The sequence below is a fragment of the Triticum aestivum genome, chromosome 3D (assembly GCF_018294505.1).
Source record: "Triticum aestivum cultivar Chinese Spring chromosome 3D, IWGSC CS RefSeq v2.1, whole genome shotgun sequence".
NCBI lineage: Eukaryota > Viridiplantae > Streptophyta > Magnoliopsida > Poales > Poaceae > Triticum > Triticum aestivum.
This window is the reverse complement of record NC_057802.1, coordinates 619,443,729-619,467,396: the sequence shown is the minus strand read 5'-3', so window position 1 is coordinate 619,467,396 and position 23,668 is coordinate 619,443,729. Positions and strand designations below refer to the sequence as shown.

At 42.6% G+C, this 23,668-nt stretch overlaps 2 protein-coding genes and 1 pseudogene across 3 annotated transcripts; 1 reads left to right on the top strand and 2 right to left on the bottom strand.

Annotated features, from left to right (window-relative positions):
• Positions 1 to 2,496: 2,496 nt before the first annotated feature.
• On the top strand, positions 2,497 to 10,260 carry LOC123081069 (probable LRR receptor-like serine/threonine-protein kinase At1g06840). Of its 2 annotated transcripts, none has more exons than XM_044504040.1 (20): positions 2,497 to 2,664; positions 4,087 to 4,285; positions 4,425 to 4,578; positions 4,672 to 4,743; positions 4,836 to 4,907; positions 5,057 to 5,200; positions 5,280 to 5,351; positions 5,434 to 5,505; positions 6,011 to 6,085; positions 6,162 to 6,230; positions 6,333 to 6,401; positions 6,533 to 6,604; positions 6,875 to 6,961; positions 7,057 to 7,125; positions 7,541 to 8,034; positions 8,151 to 8,300; positions 8,569 to 8,852; positions 8,948 to 8,999; positions 9,138 to 9,388; positions 9,501 to 10,260. In XM_044504040.1, exons 2-20 carry the CDS (start codon positions 4,189 to 4,191, stop codon positions 9,993 to 9,995), a joined length of 2,850 nt encoding a protein of 949 aa, XP_044359975.1. In that variant the 5' UTR covers positions 2,497 to 2,664; positions 4,087 to 4,188; the 3' UTR covers positions 9,996 to 10,260. The 2 variants fall into 2 exon arrangements, with proteins under 2 accessions (XP_044359975.1, XP_044359974.1); XM_044504039.1 differs by lacking the exon at positions 2,497 to 2,664 and adding an exon at positions 3,258 to 3,621.
• Positions 10,261 to 12,955: 2,695 nt separating this feature from the next.
• Positions 12,956 to 14,872, bottom strand: LOC123081068 (uncharacterized; annotated as a pseudogene).
• A 5,286-nt stretch (positions 14,873 to 20,158) lies between these two features.
• Positions 20,159 to 22,770, bottom strand: LOC123076707 (disease resistance protein RGA2). The gene is made up of 2 exons (XM_044498820.1): positions 21,107 to 22,770; positions 20,159 to 20,859 (listed from the first exon to the last, which is right to left on the bottom strand). Exon 1 carries the CDS (start codon positions 22,768 to 22,770, stop codon positions 21,136 to 21,138), a length of 1,635 nt encoding a protein of 544 aa, XP_044354755.1. The 3' UTR covers positions 20,159 to 20,859; positions 21,107 to 21,135.
• Between the last annotated feature and the right edge of the window lie 898 nt (positions 22,771 to 23,668).

The window sequence follows — 23,668 nt, the reverse complement described above, 5'->3', positions numbered from 1 at the left end:
AGCAGATAAACCAAAAAGCCTGCTAGAGAAAAAGAAAAGGCAATCCTACGAGTGAAGAACGGCGCGGCGAATCTCGTGTTAGCCACTAGTAGTAATTGAATGGTTTCATTTCTCCACTAAAACATAATTAAAATCCAAGACAAAGCAGATAAACCCAAAAACCTGCTAGAGAAAAAGAAAAGGCAATCCTACGAGTAAAGAACGGCGCGGCGAATCTCGCGTTAGCCACTAGTAGTAATTGAATGGTTCCATTTCTCCCCCATAACATAATTAAAATCGAAGACAAAGCAGATAAACCAAAAAACCTGCTAAAGAAAAAGAAAAGACAATCCTACGAGTGAAGAACGGCGCGACGAATCTCGCGTTAGCCACTAGTAGTAATTGAATGGTTTCATTTCTCCAAAAAAAAAATTAAAATCCAAGACAAAGATAAACCAAAAACCTGCTATAGAAAAAAAAAGACAATCGTACGAGAAAACGACACACTGAATCTCGCGTTAGCCACTAGTAGTAGTTGAATGGTTCCATTTCTCCCCCATAACATAATTAAAATCGAAGACAAAGCAGATAAACCAAAAAACCTGCTAAAGAAAAAGAAAAGACAATCCTACGAGTGAAGAACGGCGCGACGAATCTCGCGTTAGCCACTAGTAGTAATTGAATGGTTTCATTTCTCCACCAAAACATAATTAAAATCCAAGACAAAGCAGATAAACCCAAAAACCTGCTTGAGAAAAAGAAAAGGCAATCCTACGAGTAAAGAACAGCGCGGCGAATCTCGCCTCACCCTCTAGTAGTAATTGAATGGTTCTATTTCTCCCCCATAACATAACTAAAATCCAAGACAAAGCAGATAAACCAAAAAGCCTGCTAGAGAAAAAGAAAAGGCAATCCTACGAGTGAAGAACGGCGCGGCGAATCTCGTGTTAGCCACTAGTAGTAATTGAATGGTTTCATTTCTCCACCAAAACATAATTAAAATCCAAGACAAAGCAGATAAACCCAAAAACCTGCTAGAGAAAAAGAAAAGGCAATCCTACGAGTAAAGAACGGCGCGGCGAATCTCGCGTTAGCCACTAGTAGTAATTGAATGGTTCCATTTCTCCCCCATAACATAATTAAAATCGAAGACAAAGCAGATAAACCAAAAAACCTGCTAAAGAAAAAGAAAAGACAATCCTACGAGTGAAGAACGGCGCGACGAATCTCGCGTTAGCCACTAGTAGTAATTGAATGGTTTCATTTCTCCATCAAAACACAATTAAAATCCAAGACAAAGATAAACCAAAAACCTGCTATAGAAAAAAAAAGACAATCGTACGAGAAAACGACACACTGAATCTCGCGTTAGCCACTAGTAGTAGTTGAATGGTTCCATTTCTCCCCCATAACATAATTAAAATCGAAGACAAAGCAGATAAACCAAAAAACCTGCTAAAGAAAAAGAAAAGACAATCCTACGAGTGAAGAACGGCGCGACGAATCTCGCGTTAGCCACTAGTAGTAATTGAATGGTTTCATTTCTCCATCAAAACACAATTAAAATCCAAGACAAAGATAAACCAAAAACCTGCTATAGGAAAAAAAGACAATCGTACGAGAAAACGACACACTGAATCTCGCGTTAGCCACTAGTAGTAGTTGAATGGTTCCATTTCTCCCCCATAACATAATTAAAATCGAAGACAAAGCAGATAAACCAAAAAACCTGCTAAAGAAAAAGAAAAGACAATCCTACGAGTGAAGAACGGCGCGACGAATCTCGCGTTAGCCACTAGTAGTAATTGAATGGTTTCATTTCTCCATCAAAACACAATTAAAATCCAAGACAAAGATAAACCAAAAACCTGCTATAGAAAAAAAAAGACAATCATACGAGAAAACGACGCGCTGAATCTCGCCTCAGCCACTAGTAGTAATAGAATGGTTCCATTTCTCCGACGCGCTTAATTATCACGCTGATGTGATGTGAAGTTGGATTAAGGTTTAATTATTTCGCGTTGTCTTGTCACACATTTATTACCTTTTTTTTATTTACTGATGAGAGCGCGTGGAAGGAAAATATTACAAAGTAGCGGGATGCTCGTTCTTCTTCGTGATGGTAGATTAAGACTAGCCACAATGGAAAGTAACATACACATCTCCCTAGACTATGTTACTACCTTCATAATGGGTAGTAACATAAGTGTGGTAACATGCAAATCTTCATTTATTAGGTTATAGACTCATATTGCATTGGGAACTACCTCTCTCCTTATTAAATCATTGTCACATAAGCAAATTTGCTGAGTTGGAGTCGATGTTACTGCCGAAGTTACTCCCACTATGGCTAGCCTAATAAACTCTAATCTATCTACACTAGTAGTTTTGGTGAAGGGAGGAAGCATTGAATTAAATTAAATGAATGGTTGTTATTTGTGTCACTCACGTGAGCAACACACATGATTGTGGTGCGGGAGGGAGGGACCCAGGTGTTAGTGAGAGTATCCATCCATCCATCCTTTTCCCCTCCCTCTTTCCCGTCCACCCACCCCTACCCATCCAGACCAACACACTGCGGCGGCGGCGGCAACGGCAATGATGTGTTCATGGCCAGCGGCGGCGAGACGGAGACGGAGACGGAGACGGAGACGGCGGGATGGGGGGCCTGGCCTTCAGCTTCAGGTATTTCCTTCCTCCCTATTGTTGCCCTATCTATCTATCTATCTATCTATCGACGGCTCCTTGCTCCCTATTGTTGACTCCTTCCTTCCTATTGTTATTAGTATTGTTGATTGAAGGTGTCAAGTCAGTGGGTAGGTTGACATCTCAGAATTGGATCAATATAATGGGAGGGAGGGATGGATTCAATTGCCAGCCAAATGTACTCTACTCTACTAGTACTAGTCGTATGTAATGTATGCGGTGGGTGGTGAGGGGAACAAATGGCCGGCCGGGCCACCAACCACGATTAATTAGTCAGTCAACAATTGCCCACAACGCGAGACTCCTGCCCTGCCTCACTTTTCAATTCTTGCTTTCCGAACTTCATTTTCAATCACCAATAGCCAACGCAACAACAAAGCAAGAAAAGATTTTTTACTTTTTGCGTGGAAATTAAGAAAGGATTGATTTGTTCAAAGCAAGGAAAAAAGGAACCAACTAAACTCTTCCTCCTTTCCTTTGTGGTTGTTTGGATTGATTGATGCAAAAGGAAGGAAGCAAGCAAGTACAAGGAAGAACTGGTCTTCACTTGGATTGGATTGGATTGGATTGGATTCAACAAAGGAAGAAACATCAATGAAAAAAAGGAAGGGTTCAGCTTGCCGTCCCTTTCCTCCCCATTAATCCAATCCAATCCCCTGCTCCCCAACCAATCGCAATAGAATACTTGACAATTCTCTCTCTACTGGACACCGTGTTTGTTGCTTACTTACTCCTCACATTTTTCAATCCTTCTTCTTCTTGGTGCATCCCCAACCATCCCTCTCCTCCTCCTCTTCTTCTTCTTCTTCTACCCTTTGCTTGCTTGTCCTTTCTGCTGTTGCATCCTCGGCAGCAGTGGCGGCCTACTGATTCCCCCCCCTATCAACCGCTCCTCAGCTTGCCGGTCCTGCGTTGCTTCATACCAGACCACACCAGGTGAGTCAGTCAGTCCGTTTCCTTCCTTGTTAGCTTGCTCTTCATTACTTTCTATGCTTGCAGTTGCACTACATACATACTTCCCTCCTTCATGCTCTGTCTCTATACATCAATCAATCTATGTATGTTACCTTCCTCCATGCTCTCTATCTTTCTTACACTACCTTGCTTGTTTGCATCACCAAAAGGATTTCCAATTTTCCACCAAATCTCTCTCTTCTGCCTCCTTTCTGCTTTGTTTATGCCTCCATTCTGGCTATATGCTGTCTTCACCGTATCCCTCCAGCTTACTGTTACTGCTCTGCTTCACAGCTGTATGCATGCTGTTTCTTTGTTTGCACTAAGAAACTCCTACTAATTACTACTGTATAACATCACCACACCGCCGTTACTTCATTTACAAGACCATCTCTTTTATTTTTGTGCTACTGGATCTGGACAAGTAACTCTTCTTCCTTCTTTCAGAAAATAAACTCCGGCATCAGAGAGAGCCTCCTGCATTGCTGAAACCTGAATATTACTGCCAACAACTTGGGGGAATTTTCTCCTCTCCTCTGCAACGGCGCCATGCTGCCCTTCTATATCTGCTCTGCTCTCTTCACACTATTATATTTCGCACATGTGCAGCAACCGACGGCCGCACAGATCACCGCACCATGGGAAGGTAAAATCCATCCATCCATCTTAACCACCACCCTCTTCTTCTTATGTTTACATTTATTTCTATAAATCCTCCTTGCATTATTATGAGAGCTAGAGAATAACTAACTAGTTGCTCTACATTTAATTTGGTTCAACTGCAGTCAACGCTTTGAGAGCTATAAGAGGCAGCTTGAGTGATCCAAATGGATTTCTCAACAGCTGGAACCGTGGAGATCCATGCGTCGCAAATTGGACCCGTGTTATCTGTTACAACGTAACAGCAAAAGATGATGGATACTTCCATGTGCAAGAACTGTATGTCATCTCTCATATGTATCCTTCCTGTGATGCAAATATGTTTCACTTGCTGATTGATATATTCCTCCTGCTGTGTGTATGTGGTTACAGACAGCTTCTACGGTTGGATTTATCCGGGACTTTAGCTCCTGAGCTTGGCCAGCTCTCCCGTATGAAAATTATGTGAGTGCAGTCGGTTCAGCTGCCTAATTATCACATGGATTGCACAATTAATGAAGGGGGGACTGACTACTTCTTTTAATTTCCTTTCAAAGGGATTTCATGTGGAACAAAATCACTGGGAGCATTCCTAAGGAGGTCGGCAACATTACTTCTCTGGAACTATTGTAAGTCGCTCCAAATCTACACCACTGATTACAAACAAACATGGTCTACCTGAATCAGTTTCCTTCATATCCTTCCTCTTGGACATTCTGAGATGATTGCACAATTGATTTTGCTCATGTAACAATGTGTCCATTGCTTATGTTTGCAGGCTCGTAAATGGGAACCAGCTGACCGGTTCTTTACCAGAGGAAATTGGCTTCCTTCCTAACCTGAATAGGATTCAGATTGATCAGAACAATATATCCGGACCCATACCTAAATCATTCGCTAACCTGAACAAAACCAAGCACTTGTAAGTAGAATATATTTTTGCCTCTCTGTTAACTTGTAATCGTGATCCTTACCCTAATGGATTTCCAACTTCTGTGCAGTCACATGAACAACAATTCATTGAGTGGTCAGATTCCACCTGAATTGTCAAGGTTACCTTCACTTGTTCACATGTAAGTACCTGACCTGACCACTGCACCCACCATAATAATTGTTTTTCATTTATACCCTACTGACAGTCTGATTCGTTTGCAGGTTGCTGGATAACAATAACCTATCGGGCTATCTTCCTCCAGAATTAGCGCAGCTACCGAAACTGCTCATCATGTACGAAGCCTACTAACTATTATGCAGTAGTTCGAATATTATTCAATCTTTGATCATGAATCAAACTAAATTTCTAGGTGTTGGATGAAGCTCATGAGAAGTAGTTCCTCTGTATTTTTTTTCTGTAGCTTAAATTAATACTGTAGTTACTAATCGGACTAGTGTTCTTTATGGTAACTTGCTCAATAGTAATACTGGGAAGTTGCTTTAACTGGCATTAGCTCAGTTATTTAGTTGTTTGGGATTAATTATGATTTTACCCTGACCTCTATGGCTTTATTTCCTGCCATCAGTAAACCACTGGAAGCTGATATGCTGCTGGACCAATATAACTGCTAGTCTTTTGGGCATTTTTCTGTTATTTATATACCATGAGTAATTCAAAACTAACTGTACAGAAGACCTATAGCAATTTGAGTAACTTCCATTTCACTTTCATAGTTTCTTCACACATCACATTTTTAAGATATATACATTCACTTCCGTCTAATTACGTTGATTCCAGCCAGCTAGACAATAACAACTTCTCGGGAAGCTCGATTCCTCCATCTTATGGCAATATCACCACACTTCTGAAATTGTAAGTATGTCGTATATCTGTCTGCTTTTTTTTAGCTCTCTGCTCACATGACTAATTGATATGGTCCCTCCATCAGGAGTTTGAGGAACTGCAGCTTGGAAGGCCCTGCTCCTGACGTTAGTGGAATACCGCAACTTGGCTACTTGTATGCATCGAATTCTGAAACTGCATATTACAGTACCTTATATGGAACAATCTTATACTTGCTCTGATCTCTCTTTCTTTCTTGTGTTGGTGTTTCTTTCAGGGATGTTAGTTGGAATCAGTTGACGGGTCCCATACCATCCGGCCAACTAGCGAGCAACATAACTACAATGTATACAACAAATAAATCCCTTACGGTCATTTTGTTTCTTAAGTAGTATCATTTATTGATCTGATCCCTTTTCCCCCCAAGTTAAGGGAACTCCTGATTTAAGTTTACACTCACTTTTGCAACTTGTGCAGAGATTTTTCCCACAATCGTCTTAACGGTTCTATTCCTGCAAGTTTCTCCGGCCTTCCTAATCTGCAAAGACTGTAAGTCTGACAGTGCCTTCTCCATGGTATTATGTCCTTTAATATTTGATAGGGGATAGATCTGTACAATATGCCTCCTTATATATAATATAGGTATATCTGCTCATATAGTTAATATCAGTCTAACAGACAAGTTGACTAACTCATTGTTAATTTGCACATTGAGTACCTAATCATTGTTAATCCTTCCCTCAAGAGGAGGACTGTTCATGAATGATGAGTCGAATCAGACAGCTTACCTTTTTTTCTTTTTGGGGGGTCTTGATTCAGGTCATTGGACAATAATAACTTGGATGGCTCTGTCCCATCTGATGTCTGGCGAAACATCGATTTCAGTGGAAACAGAAGCCTGATATTGTAAGGCCATCACAAGTTGAACCTTTCTTTTCAACTCTTTGACTCTCGAGCTTTGCAACTGATAGTCTTATATCCTCTGTTGAATATTTTTGCAGGGATTTCCAGAACAACGCCCTCACGAATCTGTCAAATCCTCTTACACCCCCTGCTAATGTTACCATCATGTACGCATTTCTGTTGAACAATTGCTCTGTTAATTTTAAATTAGGAAAACCAACCTTGACCTTCTTGTACCGGTCCGTTAGAAGGATTCTATGTTCACACCCAGGAATTGGTCTCACAATCTTTGTTTAATAAATAAACTGATGTTATGTTGACTGGTACTATAGTTGAATAGCAGTGTCATCTATGAAGAATATATATATGCTGCAGCTACCAACCTTGGTTTCTTCGTCTTAGAATATATTCAACCTAGTTTTTCCTTTGCTTGTGAAATTCCTCAAACTTACAGTTTGAAAAAAGAGTATCATTCGTGTTGGAGTTTTCAGACCCATTTACGTACTTTCCATTTCCAGTATCTCTCATATATATATATATATATATATATATATCTTTCCTTTTTTCACATGGCATGTTCAGGTTATCTGGAAACCCCGTATGTCAGTCCCAGAACCAACTGAACATAGCTCAGTATTGTCAATCAACTCCAGAACTTAATCCTGGAGGAGGCTCCATAGATAACAGCACACTTTGTGCGCCATGCGCAACCGACCTTCCTTTAGAAAGCGTACTCAAGGCACCAAATCCATGCTCGTGTGGTGTTCCACTCTACGTGGATTACCGGCTCAAGAGTCCAGGATTCTGGGATTTTGTTCCCTATGAAGCGCAGTTTCAGGAGTACCTGTCGTCGGGGCTCTTTCTCAACTCGTACCAGCTGGAAGTTACCACTTTCATGTGGGAAGAAGGCCCAAGGCTCAAGATGACGCTGAAGCTGTTCCCAAACAACACCATTCTTTTTAATTCGGGTGAAGTGCAGAGACTGAGATACATGTTCACAGGGTGGCTCATCGCGGACTCGGATATATTTGGGCCCTATGAGCTTATCAACTTCGACCCAGGGTGGTATGAGAAGGGTATGCTATTTTATCTCCACTCCGCTCCATACTTCGTTTCGTTGCAATCTTTTGTCTTGGTATATCCAGCAGCTGTAGCAATTATTCAACATTTCCCCATGATGCTTTCTTTTCAGTACTGCCGGGTCGTACAAAGAAAAGTCTCAGTACAGGTGCCATTGTTGGTATTGTGATCGCAGCCTTTGCTGCAGCGGCAGTTCTTTCATCACTCATTACTCTCATCATATTGAGAAGGCGTTCAAGACAGTTTTCAAAGAAACGCACCGGTATATAAGCCCCTCATTTCTACCTTCTTTGGTCTAAAACTGTTAGATGATTCAATCTCGTATTCAATAAAGTGTAATAATAATGTTTCAGTCGTCCATTTTTATTTATTTATTTATTAGAACACACTTCTTTTGCTTCTGATTTTGTTAGTACAGAGTTGCAGCACTGAATATATTGTTCTTTTGACTTTTCAATATGAGTTGCTGCTTTACAGTTGTGAAGAAATAGTTATGGCTACACGATGACAATATTCTACTGATTTTGCAGCGAAAAGGATTCCGATGAAAATTGATGGCGTGAAAGACTTCACTTTCGAAGAATTATCAAACTGTACAAATGATTTCAGTGAGTCGGCACTAATTGGTCAAGGAGGGTATGGAAAAGTATACAGGGGGGTGTTGGCTGATGGAAAAGTAGCAGCAATAAAACGTGCACAAGAGGGATCTCTTCAGGGTTCAAGGGAGTTCTTCACAGAGATAGAGTTGCTGTCCAGGCTGCATCACCGAAACCTCGTCTCTTTGCTTGGCTATTGCGACGAAGAGGATGAGCAGGTTTTTATTCCCCCTGCAACTTTTGTTTTTCTATAATTAAACTAATAATCAAAAATACAAACTCATGCTGTGAACCATGCATGTATATATTGCAGATGCTGGTGTACGAGTACATGCCAAACGGTACTCTACGTGATCATCTTTCAGGTTAGGACTTGTTTTCGATCTGTAGCTAGCCACCTCAAAATTTATCATTCTTTTTTGGTTGCTTGCAAACTATTTTTGCCTGTCCTGTGTCGAAAGTTGCTCTAACTAGCCGGTGGTTCACTTACGTAATACTAACAGCTAAAGCTAGAGAGTCTCCAAGTTTTCCCATGAGGCTACGAATCGCACTGGGATCATCACGGGGCATCCTGTATCTGCACACGGAAGCGGACCCTCCGATATTCCATCGCGACATCAAGGCCAGCAACATTTTACTCGACTCCAAGTTTGTAGCCAAGGTTGCCGATTTCGGCCTGTCGCGCCTTGCTCCGCTGCCGGATACAGAGGGGAGCGCCCCTGGCCACGTGTCCACCGTCGTCAAGGGCACCCCGGTGAGCAGGCTCTTCTCTTGTACCATCATTTTTTCACATATATATGTTGTCCACCATCTACTAGCTAGCTGCATTATTGATTGACTGAGTTGGTTTTGTGTACAATTGGCAGGGTTATCTTGACCCGGAGTATTTCCTGACACACAAGCTCACGGACAAGAGCGACGTGTACAGCCTGGGCGTGGTGTTCCTGGAGCTGCTGACGGGGATGCAGCCTATTTCTCATGGAAAGAACTTGGTGAGGGAGGTGGTGGCGGCGAACCAGTCGGGGATGATCCTGTCGGTGGTGGATCTGCGGATGGGGTCAGTGCCGGGGGAGTGCGTGGAGCGGTTCGCCGCGCTGGGGCTGCGGTGCTGCCGGGACGAGACGGACGCGCGGCCGTCCATGGCGGAGGTGGTCAGGGAGCTGGAGACCATCTGGCAGATGACGCCCGACACGGACGGCGTGCCCTCGGAGTCGGTGGCCATGGATCCCACCCACACGCCAGCATCGTCGTCGACAGCAACCGGGTCTCGGATGGGCAACGAGCAGTACGACATGTCGACGTCGGACGTGTCCGGCAGCAACCTGCTGAGCGGCGTGGTGCCCAGCATCAACCCTCGCTGAGAAAGATTAATTGTTTGTTTGTGTGGAGCCTGCATATGTATATAGGAGTATATGGTTGCTGGTGTATGGATGTGTGTATTATGTGTCGTTTGTGCCTTTTTAGGAATTGTGCTCTGCTGCTGGTAGAAGTTTGCGTTAGAAATTTGTGATTGTTCAAATTTCAATTTCTGTTTTCGCTGCTAGTCAGGAGCTAGTATTAGGAATTTGTGAGCTATTAGAAATTTGGTTAAAATTTGTGATTGTTGACGTTTCTATTCCCTTGTGAGATTTGCTTCTTATGGACCGGCATGACCGACCAAGTGCATGCATTGGGAAGGAATAACAAACTGACGAAGCTCACATTGCCCTGTAAGTTGTGAAAATAGGAATAACAAATGAAGCGTGTTTATTCCTATTTCGAATTTTGTTCATGTTTTTCCAAAAAATGCATGAATTTTCAAATTTTTTTTGCATTTTCTAAAATATTAGGGAATCCCAAATTGTTCGTTTCCAAGAATATTCGGCAATTCATAATTATTACTGTTATTGATTTTTTTAAAAAGAATCAATAAAAAATCTTTCAAATCTTAGACTGCAGTATGTTCTTAAATATTCGCACTGGCCTTGTGTTCGAAGGACGCATTTGTTCGACTGCCTACCAGCACGTGGTTGGGTCTTTGAAGTCGTGAGTTCAATTTTTCAGCGAACCAACACACTTATTTTTCTGCCCATGCAGTTGGGAAAACCCTATTTGCCGCACAATATGTAAATAGTGGGAGCTTCACACATGCGAGCAAGACTGGGCCAGACTGTTTTTTTGTGTGTGTTATATTTCTTTTTTAGTTTTCGGTTCCTTTTTCTCCTTTTTTGCATTCCCAGTTCTTATTTTTGGAAATTCAATATATTTTGTAAAATGTTAAGAATTTCTTTTTTTTCACATTTTCGAAAATATTCATAATTCCAAAATAAATCCCGTTTCAAAAACTATTCGGATCTTTAAATATATTGTCCCTCGTTCCAATTTTTTAAAAATTCAAAAAATGTTCCCAATTTTTCCAAAAATACTTTGGTTATGCATAATTGTTCAAGATTTATAAAATGCATATTTTTCATATTCGAAAAATATTCTGTTTTAGTGGAATTTTGAATAGTTCCAAATAATGTTCATGTTTAAAAAACAGATTTTCTAATATGTTTTAAATGTTTAAACATGTTCCTCTTTTCAATAATTATTCAAAAATTCAAAAAAAAATCATATTTTTATAAAAGTACCATGTTTTCAGGAAATGTTTACAAATTTCAAAAAATGTTCATTTTGTTCGTTTTGTCCAAATGTATGGAATTTCCAAAAAAAAATATTCTCATTTTGTAAAAATGTTCGGGATTTCAAAGATTCTTCAGCTTTCATAGAATATTTGGCAATTCATAATTATTAATTTTTTTAGAAAAGTTATAAAAGAATCAATAAAAAATGTATCAATCTTACACTACAGTATGTTCATAAATATTCGCACTGCCCTTGGGTTCGAAGGACGCATTTGTTCGAGTGGCTAGAAGCACGTGGTCGGGTCTTTGAAGTCGTGAGTTTGATTCTCCAACTCGTCTCTCTTTTGGATTTTTACTCGCGCATTACAAGCAAAGGTCGTTTCGGTGCCCACCAGCATTCTGGCCCAGACCCGAACTGTTGTGTGTTCCACACGCTATTTGATGCTACTAGCGTTATATAGTAGCCCATGGGAGAGCTAGCCCAAGAAAAGCGAGCTAATTGCTCTGTCCCCCAAGCTGTATTGGGCCTCAACCGCACTCCCTTACTGGGCCACCTCCTCATCCGAACTACCGATCCTCGCCGAGGGAGGCAAAAAATATTTTGCGGCCGTAAGGAACCAAACTTACGACGGCCCATCTAGTTCCTCGAGCGGATGCTAACTGGGCTAGGTAAGTTTTGTTACATAAAAACGACCGGTCCTCCAATTAAAATATGTATGGATTTTGTTTCATTCGTTCCGCACGTGGTTCCCTTTTTTTCGTTTGTCCCCCGGGTGCGCCGAACTAGGCCTATCAGATATTTCTTTTTCTGTCGGACGGGCATGCAGCAAAAAATTTGGGCCACAAGGGGATTGAACTATGGAACTTCCCTATTGTACCGATGGACAAAAGCAACAGCTAGCTTTCAATTGTTCGGGCTTGCAGGCCGCCTTCCAGCCCATAGGAAGCCACGTGATAGCATGTCAATGGGCTTGATCGGGCATGTCCATGGCAATCATTTGGAAGATGGGCATGGCCGATAGGAACCGAGTGTCCATCCATGCATGGAGCTTCTTTCTCTTCATCCTTCCCATGGCCGGCCGGCTTCTTTAGTTTCTTGTCGGAAAGAGGCATCACAGTACTTGTTCAGAAGCAGGAGGATCATAGCTAGGCTTGCCATTTTGTAACACAACCAAAAACACTTTCTCATTAGTTTCTTGCTTAACTATCAGTCTCTTGTCTTCACGCAATGCACATACTTCGCTTGTCACCTCAGCGTCGACAACATTCACGCCAGAGGTATCAGAGATCAATTTCCATTCATTACGTTACGTTACGTACGTTATTTATACATAATTTATGATTTTAGAGCAACGGATTATTTACGTTTCATAAATCACGAGGTCCAGTCTCATGCCTTTTATGCCAGTCTAGATCCAAATTTTAACAAGTAGAGTGATAAAAGGAATCCCCTGCAAAAAAAAAGAGTGATAAAAGGAAAAGGAGGTGCCAGCCAACAGGAAACCAAATTAAGGATGATGCGTCCATGGGTGAGGAGACATTCCTTTTCTTCATCATTAGACTAGCTACATTATCCTTATAATATACATACAACCAAGTGGGTTTTGCTTTTCTTTCTTTGGTGAACAAGGGGCCGGGTATTATTGTATAAGTGCACTTAGGTACAAAATCGACTTATATTATGTGATGTATACAAGTATATATCAGCTTGATAATAGCATAAGAAAGCATGAGTACATTCATTCATCAAGTATAAGATCATGTCACCATGGAATACAACAGGTACCTCGCCGGGGCGGGGATATATATTATTTAAGGAAAGATAGCATAGCATAGCATAGCATAGTAGGAGTAGTAGCATAATGATCGAGTTTACTACAGGTCAGGGTAATTGTGCTTAACTAGACGAGCGAGCTTGAGACCATCGGGCATAGGAGCCACACGGCAAACAGTAAGGCCGTCTGTGATGTCCACCATGCTGGTGGTTCCACTGCTGAAAACCAAGTCAAGCAGCGCACCTGCAGCCATCCCAATGACCACACCAACTCCGATCCCGGCGACTGCTCCGATCACCGTCACGGCTACAGAAGCGATCTCGATGTCAAGCGTTGCGAATCCAGCTTCTACGTACAGCGGCACTAACTATTCCTTCCACCTCCAGGTTAACCACTGCAGTTAACGCATTCACTGAATCCCTAACACCTTCCTCCAGCATGTCCTCTCCTGTGTATATGTCCCACACCATTGCAGCTGCTGTAAAAACCAAAACTGCCACCCCCACTTTTCCCAGAGCTTCAAATGTGTAAGTCACCACAGGTTTTCCATGTCCCGCATCCGCAATAATGTTCTCATATACCTGCCACAAACATGATAGTTAGTACATTGCAGTGATATTCAGTATTACTTTTACCATACAATATATATAGCTCCTAATTTTGCGCCATATTAAGATTAAAATTCATTAAAACCCAAAACTGATCTCAATCCAACGTTTGAAAAAGTTCAAACCGATTTTAACGGAGGAACCATTTTATGAAGAAATGACTCCTCTTTAGTGTATTACTTTTCTCTTTTCCATACAATATATATATATATATATATATATATATATATATATATATATATATATATATGTATATATACATATATTCAGATTAAATTTATTAAAACCCAAAACTGAAATAATCTTGATCCAACGTTTGAAAATTTTCAAACCGATTTTAACTGAGGAACCATTTTATGAAGAAATGACTCCTCACTATGCCCAGTTCGAAGATTAAAGTAAGGCCCTTTCCTTTGGTCATGAAATTATTTAAGTTTAGTTCAGCTCGAAAACTCCAAATTAAAGAAGCTCGATAACTCTTATCCGTGTCAAGTACAATTGGATAGTTTTTGTTATACAATTTCATTTTGATTATGATTTTGCTATGCGTTACATACAGTTTAGATGGTAGTTCAGTTCACTTCAGTTAAGTTCAACAAATTGTAGCTCTTAAGAACACGGCCTAAATCCTTTCTGTATAATTTTTAAGTCCTGACTTCTTTCCTTTCTAATTAGACCTTTTGTTCGCACTGCTGTACCACACACTTTATATATATGACAAGATCATCAAACAAGATGTTGTTTTCCTTGAGCAATCTTGAGAATTGAGTTGGTATAAAATCCTGAAACTTTTTGGCAGTGTCAAGCGCAGCTTTCCTATACGTGCTGGCCTCAATAGCAAGGCGCTCAGCTTCATCCAGCTGGGTGGCTGCATCAAGCCACTTTAGCTGCTTGATGAGATCGTCACTGTGGGTCTTGAGCTTGTCAAGGTAGGTGATCCGGGTGTTGTAACTACGGACGAATTTGAGGGATGTTCCGATGGCCATGGTGCAATACCCATACACATCCTTGGCAATATCTTGCTTGGTTGCGTCGTCATCGGCGCCTCGGCCTGCGCTATCATGTCCTGTGTACTATCAAGGATGTGGTACACCATATCACGGGCGTCTTTGGCGTCACTGAGCTACTTTTCTTGCTCTGCATAAGACTCGAACTCGAGCTCTTGAAGCTTCTGGACTTCTTGTCGATGGATCAAATCGGCTAGCTTATGCAGCTGCCCTGGACTTAAGTCAACTTGGTCACGAGGCATGATGCAAGCCTGAAAATATATAGTTCTAGTTAGTCATATCATATATACCCACTCACTAAAGTCAGTCTCCAATATACTAGCTAGCTAGCTAGATGATGTTACAAGAAAGCAATGGATGGGTTTGATTTTGATTGCACACACAAGAACTAAAAGAAAAAGAGAAAAGTATGTTTTTTGGACCCTCAAGTTCCCCAAAAGTATAGACTTGGCCCCTCAAGATTTTTTGGTATACATTTTGTCCTTCAAGTCTCAAAACCAGATAAGTTTGGTCCAAAACCAGATTTTAAATGTTCATCGGTCAAACCTGATCAAACCCAGTCAACGTGCTTAAAATCTGGTGTTGGACCAAGCTTATCCGGTTTTGAGAATTGAAAGACCAAATGTATACCAAAAAAATCTTGAGAGACCAAGCCTATACTTTTGGGAAACTTGAGGGACCGAAAACATACTTTTCTTAAAGAAGAATAAAGGTACGCCAGACCAGCAGCCGAAATGGTATGGTACTAGTCAAACTCCAGCTCGAATTCGATGTACATACATACATACATACATACATACATGCATAGGAATTGAATTGAAGAAGCACTCACCTTGGGTTAGCTAGCTAGCTCTGCTTGGGGTTCCACGGCAACCAGAGCAGCAAGCAAGGAAAGGCAAGGCAAGGCAAGGAAGAATGAATGCTCTTGCTTGTTGGTGTTTATAAAGAAAGAAAGAGAGGGAAACCCTCCAACCAAAGAATTAGTGGCCCACAGCATGGCAAAACCGCCTGCAACTAGTGGATAGGATAGGCCATGTCACACACATCTGGCTGCGGCTGGTTCAGCTGGTGCCGTTGTGTATCGTACCAAGCTCCCCTCCACCGACGACGGCTCCTGCGATTGGTTGTTCTCTTGGACCGTCCCCTACTCTGGTAGCAACGGGGTAAATACTGCATGCATGCATGCACGCACTTATCTCAAAACTCTACTACGTACGCGCGTAGTGCATGCATATTCTTATACTCCCTCCGTTCCTAAATATTTGTCTTTCTAGAGGTTTCAAATGGTGACTACATACGGAACAAAATGAGTGAATCTACACTCTAAAATATGTCTATATACATCCATATGTGGTGACCATTTGAAATCTCTAGAAAGACAAATATTTAGGAACGGAGGGAGTATATTTTATGTATGTATTCAGGTGTACACTGAAATCCGTGAGGAAGACCACTACCCAAGTGTTGGAAGCTGGGATTTTATCTACAATGAGAAGCTGGAAAATTCAAATGCCAACTCTACTGATGACAACTATGGATATGTTTCCAAGACTGACATCGGTGAAGGCAGTACCATGAACGCCCGTGGAGTTTTCCAGTTTCCCTACTAGCTAGGGCCAGTTCTTTTGCTAGCTTTTTTGGGCTTTCAGAATAAGCTGCTCCCTACCCAGCTTATTCTAAAAGCCCAACCAAAATTTCCTTTTTAGAAGCCTACTAGTCAAGTCTTAACTACTAGGCTTCTAAAAAAATAAATTTGGTTGGGCTTCTAGAATAAGCTGGGTAGGGAGCAGCTTTTTGCAGCTTATTCTAGAAGCCACCAAAAGAACTGGCCCTAGATCTGGTTGCTAGCAGCGAGTGATTGTTGTGGTCTTCAAATTAATCCTTGTGTGGCGAGGAAGTTTGCAGGTGTTATTTTCCTTTACTGTCTTTATGGTGAATTTTTTAAGATCCGGTGGTCCGTGAATAATCAAGGAAGAAGACGACCAAAAAGATGTGCTATATAATTTTTATTTTATTTATTTATCAGTCGTTTTATATCAACTTGTCCTTCTTTTGTACAGTCTATTTTTTCCTTAATAAATACTACCTTTATACCAAGATGGCAACGGGGATGAAAGCCACCGGGTTTTGCTTGACCAAACCCATCCCCGTGAGAAAACCGCAAGCCCGTCCCCATCCCCATTGCCGTGCGTGGGGCTAGTTTTTTACCTGTCCCCTAAATGCGTCGAGTTTTCTAAACCCACGGGGAACCCATCCCTATGAGCAATCAATGAAAACAACAACATAACAGGGAAGTACAATAAGTAGTAAATCAAAGTGCAAGTAAATCACCGTACATAATGTGCAAGTACTTAAGCAGCCAAAAGACTATCTTCAAAGCTTCCAATGCTAAATCAAAGTGCTAAGTCCTAGAGAAGATGAAAATTTGCTCTAGCTAAAGCTAAACATGAAAAATATGCAGATTGGCATATGAAATGTGCAAGTACTTGTACTTCACCTGCATTCCCTCTTGAATGTCTTGAAGACAACTCCAAAAGCTTTGTCCTTGTTCATTGTCAGCATCTATAAGAATCAAATAAGTAGTAATAAACATATTTTGACGGGTATTATTGGGTTTCGGGTTCGGGTACTACTGAAACGGGTTCAAACCCGCAAAACATGCCAGGTTTTATAATGTATCCACCAGTAGCCCCACGGGGATAGAAAGCCGCCCATCCCGTCCCGCTAATAGAGTAAAAACCTGCGGGGATGGCAGCCGTCCAGGCTCACTGGGTCTCGGCGTTAGCCGAGCCCCATAGGCAGATGTCGATCCTGGACGAATGGCATCACCTGTCCAAGCAGTCCAGGCAGTTCATGAAAGGTGGGGGTGCTAATATTTGGAGGAACCTTCGGATCCAGAAGGCTTCCCTCCTCGAGGAGATCCGGGCCCTTGACCTTCGTGCAGATATTTCAGGGATCTCCGCTGAAGAGTGGGCTCATAGATACAATCTGGAAGACTCTCTCATGGAGATCTATTCCAAGGAGGAGGAATTTTGGCGGCAGCGAGGCTCTATCAATTGGGTGTTGTTTGGTGACGCCAACACAGCTTACTTCCAGGCCATTGCTAATGGCCGTAGGCGACGATGCTCCATTCCCCTTTTATGGGAAGGAGGTCAGCTGTTTCAAGACCCTCAGGCTATCCGCTTGTTGGTCGACGACTTCTACAAGTCGTTATTTGTGGGGCGCCCTTGGGGTGGTATCGCCCTTGCCGGCCATATTTGGTCGCCTGACCAACAAATCTCCCTGGAGGAGAACACGACCCTACTCGCCCCATTTGATGCCGCGGAGGTGGAGGCCTTTATCAAAGCCATGAACCCGGCCTCGGCCCCAGGTCCTGATGGATTGCCGGTCCGTTTTTTCCAGGCTTTCTGGCCGATGGTCAAGGAGATCATCCTTGGCCTATTCCGTGAGTTCTCTAGGGGAACATTAGACATGTCCCGGCTTAACTACGGGATCATCTCCCTGATTCCCAAGGTGCCGGGAGCTGCGGACATTAGACAGTTCCGCCCTATCACAGTCCTCAATGTGATATTCTAAACTATGTTTTTACGTTTGAAATTTTATGTAACGTAAAATATTTTTTACAACAATTATATATGTTCTTAAATTCTCTTTTTACGTCTGAAATAAGACAAAATTTACGAAATGTAAAACTACAGCTCACTGATGCTAAAAAGGAGGAGGGGGGGGGGGGGGGGTTGAAGAATAGATATTCCTCACCCAGGTTAACGAATAGTCAATCCCTATATATAGGTGTGTGTGCACGCGCGCGCAAAAGGAGGGAGGTCGTCCGTGTATTTCGCATGCATAAACTAAGAGTCTGCAGCCTGGATCCATCTTTTTTTTTTTGAAACTCAGCCTGGATCCATCTTCATTCTACTTAGTTGAGCAAAGGGTTATTGTTCGAGTTGGTAGTTGTAGCCTGGATCGACGAACTCCTTGCTATCGGTCCGTTTGCGAACTGACTGTACCGCGCGCAAGTCTTTTTCTTTCGAGAGAGAGAAGAGAAACTGGACCGCAAGTCAGTCAGTAGGGACGGGTTGGTTGCCAGGCCCATACGAGAGCTTGCTGGTAGATAATGTTCGATCATTTTTGTTTTTCTGCTCGTTGCCCAGCTCAAACTCCTTCCCCTCAAGCTGATCCATCATAATCTCTTTTTCCCCTCTTTCTGCAGGTGCTCTGTACTTTTGGTGCACCGTGGTGAGTTCGTACAGGTACAGAAAGATGGTGTAGGGGCTCATATGTGGAATCACTCGCTCATCTAGCTCAGTTGGTAGAGCGCGTGTGTGTTCTTGGCTTCTGGTATTTCAGAGAAAACCCTCACAAGTCTCACACGGGTCAACAAATTAAGTACTGAGTCGATGCCTGATTCAGAGAAGGCCCTATACCTCAGGGATGCCTGATTCAGGAAGGCCCTATACTTGTGAAGTTGCCAAAACAGATCTGATTGAACGAGACAGGGTAATAATAATTAATATATTTGTGTTTCATCTGTGTTATTATTAGTTGAACTAATATTCATGTGCTAACATTGGGTTTTGTTTGTGCTTTGAGTCCCAAACAAGGGAAAAGGTGCATTGCTGTTATATAGGTTAATGTGGGCATTGCTGTTATCGCACCTGCAGCGACTGCCGTTATCATCCATTACTAGGGAAAAGGTGCTTCAGTATGTACAAGACAAGATTAGTCCGTGCATATTGAATGCAATCCAATATGCTAGCGCTAGCGGGAAGAAGAAAGATGTTGAGCTTGTGCCTGAAGCAAAGGCTGCATGCCACGGAAGCTTCCAAGGAAAGGATGCCATCGTAACATGTTCACTGCTGCCATGTGTTGATTCTCTCTGGCCTCGCTGTTGGGGGGTTTTGGTCAGCTTTGAAGAAAAAGGAAAAAAAAAATCTAAAACTGAAGCATTCTTTGAAAACACAAACATTTTTAGAAAACACATGCACCTTTTCAAATGATTGAACATTTTTTTCAGATGTACGAACATCTTTTGGAAACACAAACCTTTTCTAAAAATTTCAAACAAAATTTGGAAAATGCAAACATCATTTTAATTTAAATAATTTTTGTAAAACTATAATTTTTTCAACTTGTTTGAACAAATTTGGAAAACAGAAACATTTTTTAAATTGAGAATACTTTTTTTTATATCGCAAACATTTTTTGAAAATGAGAATATTTTTTGAGAAAAGCCAGAAGTAGTTTTTTTTTTGAAATTGTGGAACATTTTTACGAAACTTAAAAAAAATGGATCTATTTCAAGCTTTTGCAACGATGTTTGTTCAGTGGGAGGACACGTCCCATCAACCACATGACTTGAACGTATGTGCGTGTGTGTCAGTATCTGCGATTGCAATGTGTTAAAAAGAAGTTTTGATGCAAAGTCGTGTGGCCAGGTCACGATCATCTTTGGCACAAGTTTTTGTAGGCAGCTATATAGCTGTGCAAGTTTCGTAATGGAATGAAAATTGGCAGTAAAAAGAAAATAGTCATGACAGAGCTCACCAACTCAAACTCCTTTCCCCGTGTGCCTCACGCAGCCCTCACATTAAGGAGTGAGGAGCGCCCGCCAGCCGCCATGAACTGCACGTCCGCCGGAGGAAAGATTCATAGGGGCCGGGCCTCTGCTCCGCCGCCGGCCACTGCTCGTACCTACTACTAGGTACTCTGCACTCTCTTTTGCTTCCCTTATTATTATTATGATGAGTCGTACTACAGTATTACTTATTTAAGTTGAGTTAGATGCGCTAGGTAGCTAGAATTGACATGCCATGCTATTTTTACTATGGAAACAAGTCATTCACAAATGAGGCTCCCTCCCGCAGGAGGATATTCAGATTAAAATTGCAATACAATCATTTGAGCCAAAACAAATGTCAAGATACAATCATTATAGCATACACCGTTTTTATCCTCACTTGTTTGCTACCCAGCCGTGCGATGAAGCTAAGCATTTGACACGTATGACGGGTTACCTTCTTCAGTAGCAACTGATACTCCCTCCATAAACTAATATAAGAGTGTTTAGATCACTACTTTAGTTATGTAAACACTCTTATATTAGTTTACAGAGGGAGTACCTACCATAAAAAAAAAGGGTACGATCGAGGTTGGATGGAGTAAAACACCAAGAATCTGCCATGCATGCATGCAGTGAAATTGATTCAGCCCGTTGGACGACGACGATCTACATACAAAAAAGAAGAAGGAAATTAAGCACTGGTTAGCGCGGGGGTAACTGCAGGTACAGGACAGGATGGCTTAATTTATTTGTTTTTGTAAACAAACAGTGTGCACATTAATTCAGTTATCATCAACATGTCGCCTTGCAGACGTGCTTTACCAAATTTTCAGAAGAGCGCATGAAAAGAATACAACCTGGAAATCGACATATTATTTATTAAAAAATATAATAAGTTGGGAATAGCAGTTACCATATCGATTTTCCTTCCCAGATCAGGTCCTAGTTAATAAAGCAGCCTCTCGTGTGAGGCTGCTTTATCTTGTCCTCCATCTTTGGACATTCTTTAATAATCACCACCCTCAGTTGTGCGATTGCCCTTGCTCCACCTATTGACACAAGGTCTGGACAGTCTGTAATCCATAGTTGCTGGAGTGATTTGCTCCATACCTTTTCTGGAATGACTTGTATACCCACACATTTCTTGAGACTCAGTGAGACGAGGGATGTAAGGTTCTCTAGGCAGCTGGGAACACATGCAGACATATCCCCACATTCATCTAAGTTGAGCGACTCGAGGGAAGATGGGAACACCAATCCGCTTGGCCATCTGATGCTGGGGCATCCGCTGATCTCCAACTGACGCAGAGAAGATAAACTCCCAATTCCAACAGGCAGCGACATTAACTTATAGCACCATTCAACCTTTATCTTGTGAATGACAGGTAGATATTCTTGTGATAGGAGGTTATCAATGGTTGACAGCTCTTCACATGAGCATACTATTAGGGAAGTAAGGGATGAGAATGGTGGTCCTCTAGTGCTGCTGCCCAAAAGGTTGTGCCCAATACTTGTAAGAGATTTACAATTCTCTATTGTTATCTTGTTGATGGCTGGAATATAAGCTGGCTGTATGAGATGTTCGAGGCTAGATAACTTTCCGCACTCAGATATGGTGAGCTCTGTCATGGACGGGAAAATACAAGTGGTGTCTTGGTTGCTGTCAACTAGCATCTCGTTTAGGTCATCTATCCGCTGTGAGACCCTTGAAAATGATGTGCCCTCTGCCAACAACTTGCTCTCTAGTCCATCACACCTAGTATCAACTGTAAGTGATGTCGAGCTTTGCAAGTTCTGTGGACCAAACCAGCTTATTGGAAGAAACACACCTTCGTAGCGCTCGAGGTGCAGAGACATGAGACTAGTGGGAGGTTGTAAAGCTTGAAGCACTTCTCTATCTCTATCATTGTCTTCCTCACCTGGGTACCAACCCCAGTTCAGTTCCAGGCTGTTGAGACGTTGCTTATTCTTCAATTCCAGCTCTGCTGCCTGATTCTTGCTTATGTTGCCAAGATTACATAAGCGCAAACCTTTAACATCTGACGACACATTCTTTATGAATCCAAGTCCTAGTCCTTGCCAATATGCCAAATCAATCTCTAGGACACATCCTGGAGAATAGTCAAATCCATGCGATTTAAATCTCCTTAAACTGATCAAATTACTCAAGTCGCCGCGCATGGTTTCAAGCCTGCAATTCCTGGCATATACAATCTGCAGACTATAGAGGTAACAGAATGCCAAAGGAACGCTGTTCAAAGAACAACCTCCGGTGATTTCAAGGTACCGAAGATGCTTCAAGTTGCCAATGCTATCTGGTAACTCATTTGTAGAGCCACAACACATCACACGCAAACGATGAAGGCCGCTGCACAACTGGTCTATTACAGCAGATATATCTTTAGTCCCAAAAAGTAGGGTACGCAGCTTTGTGTGCTTGCACAGGCTCAACAAGCTGGCATGGTCAATGTCTTGGCAAGAGTGTATTGAGAGATGACGAACATCCAGAGGAACTTTTCCAAAGTCAGCCTTTTCTCTTATGATGAAGCAGTCTTTCCTTGAAACTAGTCGTGCCATATCATGCAGCAAATGAGGGATTACGTATGAGCCAGAGACTTCTTGAAAGAATGACTCATTCACAAGTTCTTCAAAGTACCGACAACCAATACTTGTAGGTGGGCTGGCCTGAGTGCCCAGTTGCTCACACGTGGCATCTAGGCCGTCGGCATAGATTTAAACTAAGCCGACGGCCAGGCCGTCGGCATAGATGCCACGCGTCAGCAACTGGGCGCTCCTTGGGTAAGCCTATGCCGACGGTCTCGCCGTCGGCATAGATTTAAACTAAGCCGACGGCCAGGCCGTCGGCATAGATGCCACGTGTCAGCAACTGGGCGCTCCTTGGGTAAGCCTATGCCGACGGCAAGGCCGTCGGCATAGATCTAAACTAAGCCGTCGGCATAGATGAGCCACGTGGCGAGCAGCGGTTGGTCGTCACTTGACGGCGGCCGCCGTTAGACGGGAACGTTGCCGACGGCCCTGGCCGTCGGCATAGATGTATGGACACCGTCGGGATAGATCCTATGCCGACGGCCTTTCTATGCCGACGGCCTCCCGGGCTACGCCGACGGATATGTTGCCGACGGCCGTATGCCGACGGGGGCCGTCGGCATAGGCCTGTCCCGACGGCAAATCAGGGCTATGCCGACGGCCCTGGCCGTCGGCGTAGGGTGCGATTCCGGTAGTGACGCCATCATCACCGGCCTAGCAAGTCAGAACGGGTTTTCACCCCGGTTAGCACTCACCACCGCCGAGTTGTGGTGCGAACAACCGCACCACCGTCACCCAACATCACAACCCGGTCACCACGCCGCCCACACGACCATGGTCACCAGACCGTGTCTGAGCCACGTGATCTGCCCACGAGCACACCACCTCCCACCTCCAGGGTCGCCGCCCCGGCATCTGAGAGCATCCC

Excerpts from the sequence above, each read along its gene's own strand:
- LOC123081069 (XM_044504040.1), top strand. The coding sequence starts at position 4,189 with ATGCTGCCCTTCTATATCTGCTCTGCTCTCTTCACACTATTATATTTC. Across the intron at positions 4,579-4,671 it reads TACTTCCATGTGCAAGAACT|ACAGCTTCTACGGTTGGATT; the intron begins GTATGTCATCTC and ends ATGTGGTTACAG. Across the intron at positions 5,352-5,433 it reads TTACCTTCACTTGTTCACAT|GTTGCTGGATAACAATAACC; the intron begins GTAAGTACCTGA and ends ATTCGTTTGCAG.
- LOC123076707 (XM_044498820.1), bottom strand. The coding sequence starts at position 22,770 with ATGGCACGACTAGTTTCAAGGAAAGACTGCTTCATCATAAGAGAAAAG.